At 66.5% G+C, this 16,377-nt stretch overlaps 2 protein-coding genes across 2 annotated transcripts in view; one reads left to right on the top strand and one right to left on the bottom strand.

Annotated features, from left to right (window-relative positions):
• Nucleotides 1-105: 105 nt before the first annotated feature.
• On the top strand, nt 106-1,812 carry LOC309877440 (uncharacterized protein). Its single transcript, XM_082758754.1, has 5 exons — nt 106-312; nt 535-652; nt 727-960; nt 1,038-1,187; nt 1,436-1,812. Exons 1-5 carry the CDS (start codon nt 300-302, stop codon nt 1,482-1,484), a joined length of 564 nt encoding a protein of 187 aa, XP_082614880.1. The 5' UTR covers nt 106-299; the 3' UTR covers nt 1,485-1,812.
• A 229-nt stretch (nt 1,813-2,041) lies between these two features.
• LOC309877900 (dedicator of cytokinesis protein 2-like) overlaps nt 2,042-16,377 on the bottom strand; it is a 66,520-nt gene continuing 52,184 nt past the window's right edge. Inside the window, exons 29-53 of the mRNA XM_082759764.1 lie at nt 13,316-13,414; nt 12,962-13,056; nt 12,332-12,410; nt 12,103-12,203; nt 11,847-11,905; nt 11,103-11,251; nt 10,085-10,170; nt 9,452-9,608; nt 9,127-9,167; nt 8,810-8,900; nt 8,602-8,721; nt 8,062-8,151; nt 7,812-7,916; nt 6,280-6,421; nt 6,038-6,119; nt 5,850-5,934; nt 5,535-5,621; nt 4,820-4,996; nt 4,609-4,692; nt 4,388-4,525; nt 4,038-4,123; nt 3,439-3,589; nt 3,143-3,239; nt 2,766-2,899; nt 2,042-2,698 (exon numbers count right to left, since the gene is read on the bottom strand). Coding sequence (XP_082615890.1) covers nt 2,609-2,698; nt 2,766-2,899; nt 3,143-3,239; nt 3,439-3,589; nt 4,038-4,123; nt 4,388-4,525; nt 4,609-4,692; nt 4,820-4,996; nt 5,535-5,621; nt 5,850-5,934; nt 6,038-6,119; nt 6,280-6,421; nt 7,812-7,916; nt 8,062-8,151; nt 8,602-8,721; nt 8,810-8,900; nt 9,127-9,167; nt 9,452-9,608; nt 10,085-10,170; nt 11,103-11,251; nt 11,847-11,905; nt 12,103-12,203; nt 12,332-12,410; nt 12,962-13,056; nt 13,316-13,414 — 2,625 coding nt within the window. The 3' untranslated portion in view covers nt 2,042-2,608. The remainder of the gene's footprint in view (nt 2,699-2,765; nt 2,900-3,142; nt 3,240-3,438; nt 3,590-4,037; nt 4,124-4,387; nt 4,526-4,608; nt 4,693-4,819; nt 4,997-5,534; nt 5,622-5,849; nt 5,935-6,037; nt 6,120-6,279; nt 6,422-7,811; nt 7,917-8,061; nt 8,152-8,601; nt 8,722-8,809; nt 8,901-9,126; nt 9,168-9,451; nt 9,609-10,084; nt 10,171-11,102; nt 11,252-11,846; nt 11,906-12,102; nt 12,204-12,331; nt 12,411-12,961; nt 13,057-13,315; nt 13,415-16,377) is intronic.

Here is a 16,377-nt window from a genome sequence, read left to right as displayed (position 1 = left end):
GGGGAGGGGCGGGGCGGGAGGGGCGGGGCCGGGGGCGGGGCCCGGGGCTCCGTGCAGCTCTGCACGCGCCGCGGCCGTCGCCCGCCGCACGTAGGCGCCGCTTAAAGGGGCGATGCGGAGCGCGCGGCCGCCTGCAGCGCGGACCCGGCGGGCGGAGCCGGCGCCCTTTTAACGCGCGGGCTCCCGGTGCCGGTGGTTCTATTTACATGAGGGGGGGGCGGGCTGAGGGCGTCACGTGACCGGCGGAGCCGCGGGGCCGGTGGCGGCGGGGGCTGAGCGCGGCGGCGACCCGCGGGGCCATGGCGGACGGCGGTGCGCGGGGGGCGGCGGGCGGGGGGCGCGGCCCGGGGGGCGGGGGGGGTCCCGAGCCGGCGGGGTGACCCCGAGCCCAGCGCGGGGGGCGCGGGCGGGCGGGAGGGGGGCGCGGGGCAGGTGCTGGGGGGGCGCGGGTCGGGGCGGGGGGCGGCGGCCCGGGGGTGCCGGGCGGGGGTCCGGGGTCTGGGGTCCGGGCGCGGCGCTGACGGCTGCCCGCAGGCTCCTGGGTGCAGCTGCGGAGCGCCCCGGGGGGCGCCGACCCCGCGCCCTCCTCGTGCCACGCCGACGTGGAGCGGCTGCTGCTGGAGGCGCAGCTGGAGCCCGACGGCAGCGACGGGTGAGTGCCGGGCGGGCGGCGGGGCCGGGGCCGGGGCCGAGGGGCGCCCGGTGACCGGCGGGCTGTGTCCGCAGAGCCCCGCCGGCGCCCGGCCCCCCGGCCCGAGGCGAGGAAGGAGCGGGGCGGGCGGCCGAGCGGCCCCCTCCCCGCGGCAGGGCCCCCCCGGGCCGCCCGCAGCCCCCGCCGGGGACGGAGCCGGCCGCCCGCGCCCAGCGGGACGCACCGGAGGACGCCGAGCGGACGGGGAGACGCCTGCCCGCAGCCCTCGGCCGGGGCTGCGCCCGCTGCCCCGAGCAGCTGCCCGCGAGGTAAGGCCCGGCCGTGCCCCGCGCCCTCCCGCCGTGCCTGCCCGTCCTGTGCAGCCCCTAAGGCTCGCTCTTCCCAGGGACTTTGCCTTCGTGTGCTCCCCGCAGCCGGTGCTGTGGAGCCTGCCGGGAGGGGCGGTGGGCAGGAAGAAGAGGCTTTTCAGTTCAGAGCTGCTGCTGCTCTTCATCCCCTCGCTGCTGCTCAGCCACGTGCTGACGCTGGGACTGGGGTGAGTCTGCCAGGGCCAGAACCGACCCCCGGGTGCTGGTGGGGCGCAGCCGTGCTCTGCCGTTGGGGGCCTCTGGCTGCCCTGGCAGGAGGCTGTCGCCCTGGGAGGGGAGGAACTCTCCTGCTCCTCCTTGGGAGCTCTCCCACCGCTTTTCCCAGCAGCTGCAGTCATCTTTGTGGCTGCTGCCTTCACGCCTCGCAGCCGGGCTCTCCCCAGGCAGGTTCCTCACAGTCTCTGTCTCCCATCAGGATCTACATTGGGAAGCGGCTGGCAGCCTCCTCAGCAAACCCGCTGTGAGGAGCCGGGCTCGGCGAGGGACAGGCGGCTCTGTCGCTCTGCTCAGCACGGAGGGAGCCCCGGTGCAGCCCCGCTGCTCACAGACGTCGTGTTGGTGGCACGAGGCGTCGTCTCTCTGTGCCCCTTCTTTACCCCGGCCTGGGGAGCCAGTCCGTGCCCTCCTTCGTAGCCAGGAACCCGCTGATGGCAGCTTCCTGCTGCAGGCAGCCCCGTCCCTCCCCGTCCCCTCGGTGTGGGTCTGGGTTCCTGCTGTTTAGTACAGAAGACTGTAAACGTGGCTCCTGAGCCTGCAACGCCAGGGGGAAATAAAAAGCCTGGTGCAGCTCCGCAGGCAGAGTGGCGAGCTGGTTGTCCCTGTGCGAGACCTGGCACAGCCCCGCTGCTGAGAACGGGAGCCCCAGCACGTGGGGCTGCTTTGGGCTCTCCTCGCCACGAGGCCCGGCTCTGGAGCACGGTGTGATGCTGGGGCCCTGTGGGGCAGGGACGAGTGCTGCAGCGTGCGCTGGGTTTTGATGAACACTGCAGGGCACCTGGCTGACAAGTGGGTCCTTTATTAGTCGGCTCGTGGCTGCAGCCTGCCTGCAGCAGGGAGGCAGGGGCCGTGCCGCTGGCTGCAGCGGTACTAGCTCAGCACAGGTGGGGTTGTGAGGCTGGATACCAGCAGGGGAGATGGCACTGCACAGGGTACGGCGCTGCCCAGGCTGTGCTCACCGACCTGGCTGGCTCCTGTGCGATCATAGCCAGGGCCAGAAGCGTCCCAGTGCTGTGGGATGGGGGGGGCAGCAGAGGAAGGGTATGAGAGGGTTCAGGGAGCTGGCAGGGAGTTTTCCGGCTCGCTCTGTGCCGGGGTGGTGGCGGTGGTGGGATGGCAGTCCTCTTGGCAGCCTGCAGGCAGGGCACTGGGGGACAGCGTGGGGGAGGCAGCAGGGCCGGGCCAGGTCTGAAGCAGAGCAGTGGTCGGGGGGTCCCAGCTGGGGTCCCAGGCTGAGGGCAGCAGCATCTCAGGGTGCACGGGGTGTCCTGGAGCCACGCGGGTGCTTCTGGTGCGAGCGCTGTGGGAGAGGCAGGGGGGCAGCCGGGACAGGGCCCCGTGCTCCAGCCCCCATGGGCAGGGCAGGGACGGCTCAGAGCTGTGACAGCCGCTTGGACTTCGGTGGTGGCGGTGGGGGTGACTTCAGCGCCCTGCTTCCATCCGCTGTCGGTGACGGCAGCGCCTGCGAGCAGAGGGGGTGGTTACGGGGGGCAGGGGCCGGGCCGGGCCGGGGCAGGGCCGTGCGGTACCTTCCCCCCGCTGGCAGCATCGCTCTGCTCCAGGAAGGCCTCGTACACCGTGGGGCTGATCCTGCGGGGCAGCGGCGGGGCCTTGCTCGCGCTCTTCACGCGGCCGCCGAAGCCCGTGGGGGACGGGGACAGCGCTGTGGAGGAAGGCGGGCTGGGCAGCGCGGCCGGCACAGCACCGGGGGGCCCGGGCCTGCTCCAGGGGCCCTGGGCTGCCCGTGGCCATCCCCAGGAGCGAGGGCCCAGTGCTGAGGGGCTGGGGCTGCAGCCCTGCTCTCAGGGGTTGGATGCCAGCCGGGCTGTGGGGCTGGGGAGGTGCCCCCCGGCTGCAGGGAGTGGGAAGGCTGCGGGGCTGGGGGTACCTGTGGGGCTGGGGGTACCTGCGGTGCTGGGCTCGCGGCTCGGTGGCGGCTGTTTCCCATCGCAGCTGCCCAGGCTGCTCTCGCTCATGTTGCGGGACAGTCTCCGCTTGTCATCCTGGGGCACGGAGAGGGGGCTCAGTGCCCGGGGGGCAGGACCACGGCCCGGGAGCGCAGGAGCCTCTGGCAGGGCACGATGCTCCCCAGCACCCTGTCTGCAGGGCTCTGAGCCCCGCACGCCTCCAGCTCTGCCCCTGCTCCCCTCCGTCAGCCCAGAGCGAGCAGGGAGGCTGCAGGGCTGTGCTGGGCACCATCACCTTGGGCTCTGGCAGCTCCGGGACAGACAGGCGCGTCTCCTGCCGCCAGTACCCAAAGAAGGTGCTGGAGCGGTTCTCCTTGCGCTCGCTCCTGCGGTCCTCGCCCTCGGCAGTGCGTGGGGCAGGCTTTGGGGTCGGGGGTGCCTCCGTGCTGCAGAGAGACTGGGGCTGGTGAGCGGCCAGTGCAGGGGAGTGGGAGCGGGGCCGTGCTGCTCACCAGCCGGGCCACAACCAGGCACGGCCACCCTGAGCCAGGCACCAGCACCAACCCTGGCAGAGCTCAGCAGCGGGTGCTTGAGGTGGGACCAAGAGGGAGAGGCACGGATGGCTCAGGGACAGCGGTGTCTGGGTGAGCTGGGAGGGCTGCACGTGGTGTGTCTGCTCTGTGTCCTCCCGATGGGATGGGGGTGGCGTGGTGGGATGGGCCCCTAAGATGTGGCTCGGCATAAAGCACCAGGGAGGGAAGCTGGGTGGGCACTGCGCTGGGGCAGGAGGGAGGGAAGCGTGTGGTGCCCCGGGGAGTGGGAATGGCTCAGGGCTGTGGGGGTGGCAGGGGGTAAGGCAGGGCCACCAGCGTTCCTCCCCAACACCGCACTCGCCTGTCTCCAACGTGGCTCTGCCGGTCCCAGTCTGGTCCCCAGGCTGCAGACCGGGGTCGCCCACTTCGCCGGTCCTCGAAGGAGATCTGAGAGCGCCGGGGGACCAAGAACCAGGAGGGGTGAGGCACGGAGCCTCCCGCCCTTCTCACCCCTCCTGGTTGCAGTGCTACCCAGTGGCAGTCATCCCTGCTCCCAGGGCAGGCAGAGACCCTGTGCTCCTGCACGCACGCTGCCCCCAGCCCTGCTGCTGCTGCAGCTGTTGCCCTATGGGGCCCAACCCGCTGCCCCAAGATGTGGGGCACCTCGTGCAGCAAGCCCTTGCGGGTGCCACACGCTGCCCTGGCACTCACCATCTCCCGCACGCCGTACTGGCTCTCCACCTTGGCCCGCAGCTGCACAAAGCACTGCTCCATGCGCTCGTGGAAGGGCCGCAAGTCCTCCGTCACCTTCCGCTTGTGGATCCGGATCCCCTCTGCCAACAGCGGGGTCTGCAGGAGAAGAGGGTGCGGGTCTGGCTGGAATCGTGGGGCTCCCCGGGCCAGGGCTGCTGGCGGGGTGCCACAGGCGGTACCTGCCAGGCGATCAGGTCCTTCAGCTTGTCGATGTTCCCCTGGTCCTCGGGGTGCTCCTTCAGGTATGACTCCTGGAAGAAGGCCTGCAGCGAGCCCCGCTCAGTCCCGCTGGTGGTTGGCACGGGCACAGGGTGGTGCTGGTGCCCTGTGCTCTGTCCCCACACCAAGAGCACCGTCCCGGGGCAGCACCTGCACGTCCTCGGTCCTCACCGTCTCATACTTGGCGAAGCCGCCCATGACGGCGGGGTCCACGATACCGTTGAGCAGCATGGAAAGGGGGTTGACAGGCAGGCTGGGGTCGTTCTGGTGCCGGTTGATCTCGCTCAGAATCTTCTCATTTGTTTTCATCATGGTCTCGATGGCATTCTCCAGCGGAGAGATGATGTTCTGTGCCCAGGGAGGGGGGGTCAGCAGCTGCCTGGCCTGCAGCCTTGCCCTCCCCAGCCCCGGGGCTGCACATCTCGCCCCAGGGGCCCCAAGAAGCCCCTCAAGCCTCTGGCACTGAGCTGGTGGCCTGCGGGGACGCGCTGTGTGGGTCCCTGGCTCCGGGCTGCCTGCAGGGTTCTCACCGCAGGCGAGAGGCTGCAGCCCAGGTGACAGCGTGGCAGGGGCAGCTCAGTGGGGAGCTTACGGAAACGTCATTGGCACTGTGGGGGCCGCTGTGCAACAGCAGTGAGCACCCCGGGGACGCCGTGTGACAGCACTTGTGCTGCTGTAGAGGGGCTCTGCAGCAGAGCGGTGCCACAGCCCAGATTGCGTGCTGCCTGCCTTCACTGCCGCAGCACCCGGCCCCCCTGGGCTTTGGGCTCCCCCCCACTCTGACCGAGGGGTAAAAGCCACGAGCGGAGCTGCTGGCTGGGCAGGGGGCAGCCCGGGAAAGGGGTGCCTGGGGATGGCCCCACTCCCCTCACAGCCCCCTCCTCACCGTGGTAGTGGTGGTCACCGCGAACCAGCGCAGGATGCCAGGCAGGGGGTAGGCTGTCACGAAGGTCGTCCGCTCAATCCACATGGTCTGCGGGCAGGGCAGCAGTCACTGCACCGCCCCGCTCCCCGTCACCCCAGGGTGCCCCCGGCCACCCCACAGGGTGGGGGGCTCCCACACGGGGCTGCTGCCTTCCCCATCCCAGGACCAGAGCCCCCTGTCCCTCTGCATCCCCTTGAGACCTGGCTCCTCTCAGGGCCCCTGCAGCTCTGTCTTTCCCCCCGTCCTGGGGTCCCGGCAGCCCCTGGAAGCACTCACTGCAAATTCGTTGTCTGGATCCTTTGGGCCTTTCTTGAAGGGCCGCGAGTAGCTGAACTTCTGGACGTGGTTGGCCTTGTAGAAGCTGCAGAGGAGGGAAGGGACAGGGCACAGAGACGTGTGCAGGGGAAGACGTCCCCGTGGTGTCCCACACCAGGCGGTGCACCCGTCCCTGCCGGGGGACTCACTTGGTGATCTGCTCCGGGATGCTCCGGTCCTTGAACCGGACCTTGGCTTCCTCCACCGGCTGCACGGTGAAGCACTGGATGTCTGCGGGAGTGAAGGAGCCTCAGGCAAGCACCGTGGGGCTGAGGGGCTGGGGCTGCAGGGGAGAGGGGATGGGGGGTGCGCGGGAGGTGCTGCGGGACCCGCGTGGGGATGAGGGCCCAGGGAGCCGCCCGCCCTGCCCGTGCCCACGCTGCCAGGATACACTGCCCCGGGGAGCCAGTGATGTCGGGGCCGGGCGGAGATGTGGTCTTCAGCTTCTCGGCGTTGGGGAAGGGGCTCAGCAGCCGCATCTCAAAGTCCTCCCGGCGCTCGTACTCCTTGCCCCGGTAAATGAAGACCTTGTTCTGTGGGAGGAAGGGCAGTCGGTCCCAGCACGCTGTGAGTGGGGCCAGGGGGCCCCCTGTGCTCGGGTGCAGTGAGCACCAATGTGCACGGGCGGGTGCAAGTACCAGGAAGGCTGAGCCTCCAACCAAGGGGGAAACCCCTTCTTGGAAAAAAAATCCCCTAACCCAACAGCTGGAGAAAAATGGAATTAAAGGGTAGCTGGCTGTGGCAGCTGGGGCTCTGGAGAGAAGCTCTTTGCTCAGGTGCACAGTGACCAGGTCTGCAGCCAGTGGATACAGAAACCCACCCAGGAGGCAGCAAGGAGACCTTGGAAATGGGGTTGACCTTGTGAAAAATGATGCAGCTCTTGCTGTGGCTGGAACAGCAGAGTAGCAAAATAAGCACCAACACTTCAGCTGGAAGAAGCACACCAAGCATGCAAACTGGTGCCCAAGCAGACTAAAAAATGTAAGAAAAGTAAAAGGAGTGAATGGGGCTGAAACACTGCCTTGCTCTCGCTGGGGGATGCTGGATGCCTGTTTGCCAGCGCAGGGAAATGGAAGGGTGCTGAGCAAACTGCTGCCCGAAGGCCTCCCATTCTCCCTAAACCTGTGCTGCTGGCAGGGACGTGGAGGGGCAGTGGGGATGCTCCGGGAGGTACCTGGATGCGTTCACAGGTAGCACAGACATCTCTGCACCCCAGACAGGATACAGCACAAATCTGCCTCTGCGCCCAGGCAGTGTGGTGCAGACACAACTTCCCTGCGTGCTGCAGCCACGAGGTAGCGCAGGTAAAGCTGCTACAGGTGGAGCACCAGGACCAGCGCTCTGGGCAGAGATGGGCCAGCAGAGGTACATCCCTGTGTGCCAAGGGCACTGCCCAGGGCCTTCTCTGTCATGTGCTATTGAGAACTGCAGCTTTTCATGCCATGTGTTTCTTTCGTAAGTGCTGCACCCCCAAAGCAAGCTGGGGTGAGCTCCAAGGAGCTCCCGCTCACCTCATCTCTCAGGACCATGTCTCCATCCCCATCCCCATGTGCTGCCAGACCTCCACTAGATCACAGAATCACAGAATTGTAGGGGTTGGAAGGGACCTCAAGAGATCATCGGGTCCAAGCCCCCTGCCAAAGCAGTTCCCTAGAGCAGGCTGCCCAGGTAGGTGTCCAGACGGGCCTTGGATATCTCCAGAGAAGGAGACCCCACAACCTCCCTGGGCAGCCTGATCTCTCCAGGCCACAAGGACCATCTTGTTGCTGCCATCCTGGTGAGGAGCAGGGACAGCTCTGGGGCTTCACTCACAGGGACAATGCCCTGAAATGGCCACAGCTGCTGGACAGAGCTGGCCGTGGGCAGGGCACAGCACATCACTGCGGAGAAGCCCAAGCTGAGCGCAGCAGCCAGGAGACTTACCCGGAGGAAGGTGGGGAAGCCTTGCCCATAGTAGCCCACAGCAAAGTAGTCTGGGCTGGGCCGCAGCACCTTCAGGATCTTCTCGTAGAACTTGGCTTCCCGCTGCTGCAAGGGGAGATGGTGCTGGAGGGGTGCAGGAGCCCCACAGCCCCCCCTGCCCTGCCCCACGGCTCACGGCCCAGTGGCACAGTGCCCCCAGCCCAGACCCCGCTCCGCTCCATCGCCCAGCCCAGCCCAGCCGGGCACTCACCAGGATCTCACTCAGCATCTCGTAGTCAAAGATTTCGCTCTCGTACTGCTCTGCCAGCTCCTTGCAGATGTGGATGGCCTCCTCCCACATCTGCAACAGAGGGGCCAAGGTGTGGGGTAAGCTGGGGTGGGAAGGGGACTGGGTGCTTCCAGGGCACACAGCCTCTTCTGCAGGGTAACGGCAGCTCTGCTCCTGCACGAGGAGCAGGATGGGTCCCCAGTGTATTGCAGCAGGGCTCACCTCCTGCCATCGTCAGCCACGGTGTCCCCTGCCAGGCCAAACCCCGTGGGGTGCCAGAACTCCCCACATTTCCCCAGGGCCAGGGCTGAGGCTCGTACAGGATGGGGGAATCGAGAGCTGGGGGGCTGCAGGGATGAGCCGTCCAGCCCCAGCTCACTGCCTCCTGCCTGGCGCAGGGCAGCTCCAGCCCCACCCCGGCAATAGGGCAGGGACACCCTGACCACGAGGGGATCGGAGCAGGGCGGTGATGGGGGGAGCTGGGATGGCTGGGGGGCTGCAGCTGCCCCGCGCTGTGCTCACCTTGCCCTGGTCGAAGTAGTTGATGATCTGGTTGTAGAGAGCCTCCTTCAGTTGCCGCTGGGTGTGCAGGCTGGGGCTGTGCAAGCCCTGCATGGGCGCCGTGTTCGCCTCATCCGACCACTGTGCGGGGCAGCAGCAGCGTGTCACACAGAGCCCTGGGGACCCCGAGGCACGTGGCAGCCCCCGGCCCCTGCCCACTGTGCCGCACCTTGAGGAGCCTCGCGTGCAGCAGCAGCGTGTAGGCTCCCTCCGTGTAGTTCTCGTAGCTGATGTGCAGGTCCTTCAGCTTGTACAGGTACCTGGGAGCAGGGCGCCACGTGCCGGGCATGATGCCGGGGAGGAACAGCCCCAGCACCCTGCCCTCCGGCCACTCCACCTTCCTCCCCCCATGCAGGGGCTGGGGCAGGCGGGGTGGGGGCAGCTCAAGGATGGGGACCCCCTGGCTGATGCTGGGCGCCTTCCTGTGCTTGCCAGCTCCATCGGAGCACCGGCCGATGCCGGGGGTCTCCCTGGGGCAGCGCTCACCTGATGTACATGGCCTGGCGGTCGATCTCCTTGTAGAAGTTCTGGGGAAGAGCAGGCATTAGAGCGGCCCCAGGGGGCTCCCAGCGCAGCCCCCGTGCTCCCCAGCTCCGGGTCACGCTGCCAGCAGGTCCCAGCCCAGCAGGCACCGGGCTGCCCTTGGCAGTGCAGGGCTGCGTGGTGCTGCCCAGCTGGGGGCACCAGCCTGGCACCCTGTGTACCCCAGCTCTGCTGTGCTGGGGCTGCTGCAGACCCCACAGGTATTCAGGGGGATGTGGGGCTGAGCACAGCCGGCCCCGGGAGCTGGGGACACGGGGTGGGCACCCACCAGGAGGTTGACAGTGCAGCTCATGCTGTAGGTTTTGTTCTCGTCGTTCATAACCGCCCGGTAGTCGAGGAGCCGCTCCAGGAGCCCCGTTACCAGCGCCACAAAGCTCTCCCCAGGCTTGGCCAGCTCAGGGTGACCCCGGCAGCAGCTGAGCAGGCTGGGGAGCAGAGGAGGCGATGGGTCTGGCTGCGTGCTCAGCTCCGCAATGCCCCAGCTTAGCTGCACCCGAGGGGCGGGTGCCAGGCCCCCCCACAGGGGACAAAACAGCACCGCCGGGTCAGCGGCCAGCCAGCAGCCGTGCTGCCCCCAGCAGGCACAGCAGGGATGGGGGAGAGACCCAAATGCCCCAACTGCCCGCACACCCGGCTGAGATGGGCACCGTGGGGCAGGAGCAAAGCCAGGGCAGGGCAGGGACCGGGGGGGGCTGGCTGGAGCTGCTGTGGTGCACGAGGGCACACGTTGCTCCCCGGGCACAGCCTCTTACCTCAGATCCAGCGCCCCAGGAGGTGCGCCCTGGGTCAGAGCACAGCACAGAGGAGCGGGGTGGACAAGATGCAGCTGGTGCAGGGGCACAGAGCATAGCAAAGGGTCGTTCACAGAGGGAAGGGCATGGTGGAGGTGCTGCACACTCACATGCTCTCAAAAAGCTGCTTGTACTGCTCATCTCCCCGGCCACCCTCCACCTCGCTGTCCAGCTTGCGCAGGATCTCATCCTCGAACTGCAATGATACAGAGGTGAGCGCGTCCCAGGAACCGAGGATGTGCTGAGCTCAGCCCCAGGCTGCCACGGCCGCAGCTCTGCGGGGCACAAGGCAGCGGCACCGGGAGAGGGTGGCTGCGGGGCTGGAGCCAGCTTGGGCCACACAGGCAGCCCTGGGCTCAGCTGCTGCGGGCGGCTCTCCCAGGGCTGCCCAGCTCAGTCCCCCTGCCCAGCTCAGTCCCCCACGGGGTCCCAGTTGCTCCCCAGGTCCTGCTCCTTCCTCATTGCCACCTCCCAGCAGCCTGGGCCGCTGCTGCAGCCTGGAGCATCCCAGTCCTGTGGAGAGGATGGTGTCCCAGGGATCTCTGGGCTCTTCCCCGTGCCCCCTAAAGCCACTGCCTGCCCTGCTGGGGGTCAGGGCTGTGCCTGCCGGGGTCCCCCACCCACCAGCTGAAGCTTAGCCTTGGGGTTTGTGCTGCAGCTGCTCCCAGTGGACTCTGAAGCTTGTACATTCACAGCACGGGACATGAGAGAGCATGGCTCTGGGCGTCCCAGCCCTTCTTCCACAGGACGTCCCACAGGGAGATAGGCTTCCAGCTCAGAAAAGACCCAATCACAAATCGGAAAAACCTTTTGCACAGAGAAAACTCACAGCAGCTCAGGAAGAGTGTGCCAATACGGGAGGTTTATACCGACCTCTCCCCTCCTGCCGTGCTCTTGTTTCCAGCCAGTGCTGGGGCCCACTGAGTGCAAACAACCTGGCCTGAACCTGCTGCTCACTGAGCAATGCTCGGCACCACCCTGAGGTGGGAGGCCCTGTCCCCAGCCCCTCTCTGCTGCAGCCCCACGTCCCAGGAGCCCCCACCCATGCCACAGGGATGGTGAGCCCGGGCGAGAGGCAGGATCCAGCCATGTTGGCCTCCCCAGCCCCACCTGGCCCTGGGCACTCACCCGGCTGAAGCTCGCGGTCAGCTGGTACTCGCAGAGCATCATGTCGAAGAAGATGGGGATGGTGGACTTGCGCAGCTCCGGCTCCGGCACAAGCGTCATCTCCAGGATGGGGCCGACCATGCCCGGGATGAACTCGATCTTGCGATGGCCTGGGGAGGGCACGGAAGGCTGGTCTGCCTAGGCACTCGCAGCCTGTGCCCAGGAACAGGCAGCGGTGTGTGGAAGAGGCCGGGGAGCGGCGGTAGGAGAGGTCTGTGCACCCCGTGCTGGCGGCAGGGAGGTCGCGCTGTGTGCCCAGGACAGCACGACCAACACTCAGCTATGGGGCCATCAGCCGGGGCTGTGCTGGTGACCCAGAGGCACTGCACAGGCAAACAACCCGCACGGGAGCCTGAGGGCACCAGGCACTGCTCTGTGATTCCACACTCAGGAGGAGACATCGTCCCAGCACAGCCCCTTCCCCAGGCCATGCCCGACGCTGCGCTGGGGCTGCCCTGTGCCCCCCGGCACAGAGCCACGGGCAGACGCCAGCCCCGGCGTGGGGACACTGCTGGCTGGGAGAGGGGCCTCAGGACCACGGGCTGGCACGTCCCACAGCATCCCATGGGGCACACGACTGCAGCCTCCCATGCCCCACACTTGGACTATTCCACTCCCCAGCACCCGTTCTGGGGACAGAGGTGATCAACGCCAGCCTGCAGAGACTCTCCAAGCCTCCTCATTGCTGGCAACACCACGGCTCACCTAGGTTGTACCACATGTCCCGAATGGCAGCTCCAATCTTGGCTCTCATGTCCCCGTACCTGCCAGGATGGGGGGTGGTTAGCATCACTCTGCAGCTGGGCATGGTCCATGGCATGTCAGCTTCCAGGCCAGGAGGCCATGCACAGCCTGAGCGGCTCATCCCCAAATCCCTGCCTGCACAGCACAGCTGCAGGCTGGGGCTGGAGCCTCGACCCGAGCAGCAGAGCTTGGGCAGGCAGGGGCAGGAGTGACTCACTTGGCCAGGATGCTGGTGCGCTTGGCCTGGGAGAAGTTCTCCAGCTGCAGGGAGTCCTGGGTGAGGAAAGCCACGGCCAGGTGGAAATAGTTGTTCCAAAGCTGCAGTGAAAACGGGGACAAGTGCCAGGTGGGGTGGCACAGGGGGAGCTGGGGCTGGATGCAGCAGCCCCGCAGGCTGGGCATGTTCCCTGCAGCCCCCGTCGGGGGTGGGGGTGGTGCCCCCTTACCTGCAGCTCGAAGCTGCTGCTGCTCAGGAACATCTCCGTCAACGTCGTGGCAAACTGGTTGATGGCGCGCAGGAACTCCCTGCAGGAGCACCCGCAGCATGGGCGCTGAGCTGGGGATGGCCGTGCTGCCGGACCCCCTGCCCACCAGCAGCAGGGGGGAGCAGGGCTGGCGGCCCCCGACCACGGGAGGCAAGAAACAGGGGCAGGTGGGGGCAGCCTGGGGCACCACCAGCTTCCCCCAGGGGCTGGGCCTCTCAGTGTGCTCCTGCCCCCGTCCCCATGGCACCGCATCCCTTCTGCCCACCGGGCTGCAGCCAGGGGCTGCACGGGTGCACCCGCTTGGAGGTACGAACAGACATGTCCCTGGCATCCCAACTTCAACCCCAGCACAGCTGCTGTGCGCAGATGCCCAGGGAAGGAGGGATGGGGTGTCTGGCAGCAGCTCCCCCCTCCCCCAGGACCCCACAGCATGCCCATGGGGATGGAGAGAGCGGCTCCTGTTCCTGGGCTGCTCGAGACAGACGTGGGGGGCCAGGGCAGCCTCAGGCAGTGTCTGCGTGCCCCAGCAAGGTGTCCCAGCTCTCACACCCAGCCCCAGCACCGGGGTCCCTCCCAGCCCAGGGTCCTCACCGGTTCTGCACCATGTTCATCACCATCCAGTCCGAGGGGTACACCGTCTTGCCGATCAGGTCCTTGAAGAGGATGAAGGTCTCCATGAGGAAGTCCTGCCGAAGAGAGGAGATGTCAGGGGCTGAGGCTCAGCCGTGATGCTGTGCTGAGCGCCAGGGCCAGGAGTGAACGGCCACCCAGCAGTGGGGACGCAAGCGGTGCCGGTGGCCAGGGCAGTGACAGCAGTGCCAGGTGCCTGGCTGCGGGCAGGGTGGTGGGGCCAGCGGAATGTCGCTCTTGAGGGTCAGAGTGGAGATGCCCATGCCCTGTGCCCCCTGCCATGGCCCAGGTCTCGCTGCATGGGGCAGCACTCACCATCAGCTCAGCCCGGGAGGGGAACGCCTGGATGTAGGAGCTGTAGTGGTCCTTGTCCATCTGGCTCAGGATGGCAGCCATGCAGGCCACGTAGTGACTCTGAGGAGGGAGCAGCTGGGTCAAGCACTGCCGTGGCCAGTGTTGAGGGGGCCCCGTGAGCCCACTCAGGCTCCTCCAGCCATCCCCACTCTGAGGCCCCACTCCCTGCCTCTCCAGACCTCTCCTTGTGCCCCACTCAGCCCTGGCTCCCTCGTCCCTTTGTCTCCGCTCTCTGCACACCCCGCTCCCAGGGTGGGACAGCCCTGTCAACTACCATGGTGCTGCAGAGAATGTGGACGTAACCATAATGTATTTGTGGTAGCATAAATCTGTGGGTTTAAAGTGAATTAAAGGTAATATGTAAGTGCATTTTTAGAATGGCAAGCAGCTTCTTTCTGTGCCTTTAGTGAAGGGTCCCAAACTGAGCTGTGAGCTGTGCTCCCGCTCTGGGAGCTCACAGCCTTGTTATGACATGAGCAGGGCAGCTGTAGCAAAGGCTGACCAGGATTCCCATTCTGCACAGTGAGAAAGGTTGTGCTTGATCTTGGACTTGTGCTCTGTTGCATTGTTCATGAAACAAGAGAGGAGCAGGTGGCAGAGAGCAATGCCCCACCTGCTGCTCACCAAAGCCTTTCATCTTCCCTTTAGTCTATTATAAATGCAACATTTTCTTGATGATGCTTCTAACGTAAAATCTGAGTCTGCAGTAGACTTTAAAGCACTTTGAATACTGACTTGTTAAGAGGAGCTTTGGTCTGGGGACAAAGCTAGTGGAAACTCCCTGATGGATGCTCAGTGTTGAAAGCCCGAGAGCTGATGGGGTTGGAGCTCCTGATCACTGAACGAGAAAGTGTTGCTCGATCTCCAGGATCATCTTGAGCTCTGGTCACTCAGCTGCTGGCCAGCACGCAATACCAGGCTCAGAGAGGTACTTCAAAGCATTTCTTCCCAAAGGCTGCCTGCCACCAGGCACAAAGGGACTGCTCCCTGCTGGGGCGGTCTGCAAGAGGACGCCACCGAGCCCACACCTTGGGTGCATGCCAACAGCTTGAAGCCCTCGCGTGCCATTCGGGGAGGCTGTGACTTGGAGCCACCCCGAGCACAGCAGCACCAGGGACACACCAGCCCTGCCCCAGCCCCACAACACGCAGCAACACAGCCGGTGTGCTGGAAAGCTGGCTGCTCTGAGCGCCAGCCGCAGCCACAAGGGTGCCACAAAGAGAGAAACGTGTTCCTGGGGAAAATACAAACCAGCCCGGCTGCCCTGGGAAGTGCCATTGTGAGCAGGGGCCATGCACAGCCCAGGGCAACTCAGGTCACTTCAGCGCAATGGAGAACCCTGCACGGCTGGTGCTGAGCGAGGACAAACACTTGGCCACGCAGCTGCACGACACCTCCTGGGTTTCGGCAGCATCCAGCATGGCCCATGCTTGGCTGTTCAGCCAGAAAGCTCTCCCTGCCCTGGTAGCTGGGAAAAGGCAGCTCTTTCTGAGGAGGATGCATCATTTGGCAGGCTCAGAATGAATGAAGGTGGCTTAGTGTCATTGGCAGGGCCCGTGGGTGGTTTCAGGGATAACTTTTCCTCTGGGGCTGCCGTGCTGCCCCCGAGGAAAGGAAGCAGCACAGGGAATTATCTTGTGAGAAGCAAACAAATGACAATGCCATGAATCCCAATCCTTTTTTAGCATCAAAGTGAAGCTACAGACCTGAAGTGTCCCTGCTGAAGGCCGGCACACAGCAGGGTCAGCAGCACCTGCACATGGGGCAGCCTTGCAGGCACGTGGCAGCAGCGCTGCAGAGACACTCCGGTCACCAGCTGCCCGCGTGGCTGAGCGGGCACAGCTCGCCCGCAGAGCTGGGGTCAAGCCTCTGCTCACCGAGCAAGGCTGCTGCCCCAGCCCCAGCCAGGCCCACTCCCAGACCAAGTGCTGCCAAAGCCAGGGCTACCACAAGCCCACCCACATCCCCCAGTGTGGCCGTGTGTGGTGCCACAGAGCCGTCTGGGCAGGCACACTGCTCACAGCAGGCAGGAGCAGCTCGTTCCTTCCTGGGGGGCCATTTCACACGCACCACCCGCAGTGGATGTCACCCACCATCGCTGCAGGGCTGCATGAGCCTCGCACCTCATTGCCCCAGGGGTAAGGCCAGCAGTGCCCCAGGGGCAATGTGGTGCGAGGCAGGAAGGATGGGAGGAAACTTTCGTATGGGCCGGGCTATGCTAGGGATTTGATGAGATTAGTTCAGTCACCTGAAAGCAGCTCTTCTGGTGGCTGCCGGCATTAGATCCAGGTGAACTCCCTGCGCCGCTGCTACACTTCGTTCAAGGGAAGCTGTATTTACATTTAGATTGCATTACCGGGGAGCTGTACAGCCAGACCCTGCTCTGCGTATGGATGCAGTTTGTCCAGCGGATGGCACGTGCATGTGGAACCGACACAGCCCTCACACAAACAGCACAGCCCTCACACAAACCCACCGGTGGGACCCTGCTCGCTGACAGCGCCCGGCGGGGCCACCGCCCCAGCACGGGGCCAGCAGACCCGGAGCCCATGCACGGTGCCGGCGCTGCCCCAGCACCACGGGAACCGGGGCACACACGAGAGCCGCGGGGACGGGCTCAGAGCCAGCGCAGCGGTTCCTGGTGCCCGGGGGATGCCGAACCAACCGCCTGGGGCCCGGCGCGGCCCCTGCCCGCCGCTGCAGCTCCCGGTACCGGTACCGGTACCCGCCCGCTGCTCCCCCCAAGCCTGCGCCCGCTGCGTCCCCTCCCGGCGGGCAGGGCCCTTCCCGGCCCCGCTCCAGCCGCTCCGGGGCCCCGCGCTGCGGGCTCGGGGGCAGCGCCCGGGGCACGGCCGGGCTGGGGGCAGCGGCTTCGGGGCGCCCCGCGACGCAGCAAAGCCCGGCGGCCGGCGGGGAACGGCCCGGGGGGGCTGCACGGGGCCGGGACCGGGGCCGCGTCCCCTGCCCTGCACTGGAGGCGGCCGCGGGGACGCGCGGGGGAGCGGCGCGGGGCGCAGCGGGCC

This window comes from Aythya marila (assembly GCF_965140915.1).
Source record: "Aythya marila genome assembly, chromosome: 4".
In the NCBI taxonomy this organism is placed as follows: Eukaryota; Metazoa; Chordata; class Aves; order Anseriformes; family Anatidae; genus Aythya; species Aythya marila.
The sequence above is the reverse complement of the archived record's forward strand: the minus strand, read 5'-3'. Positions and strand labels throughout refer to the sequence as shown.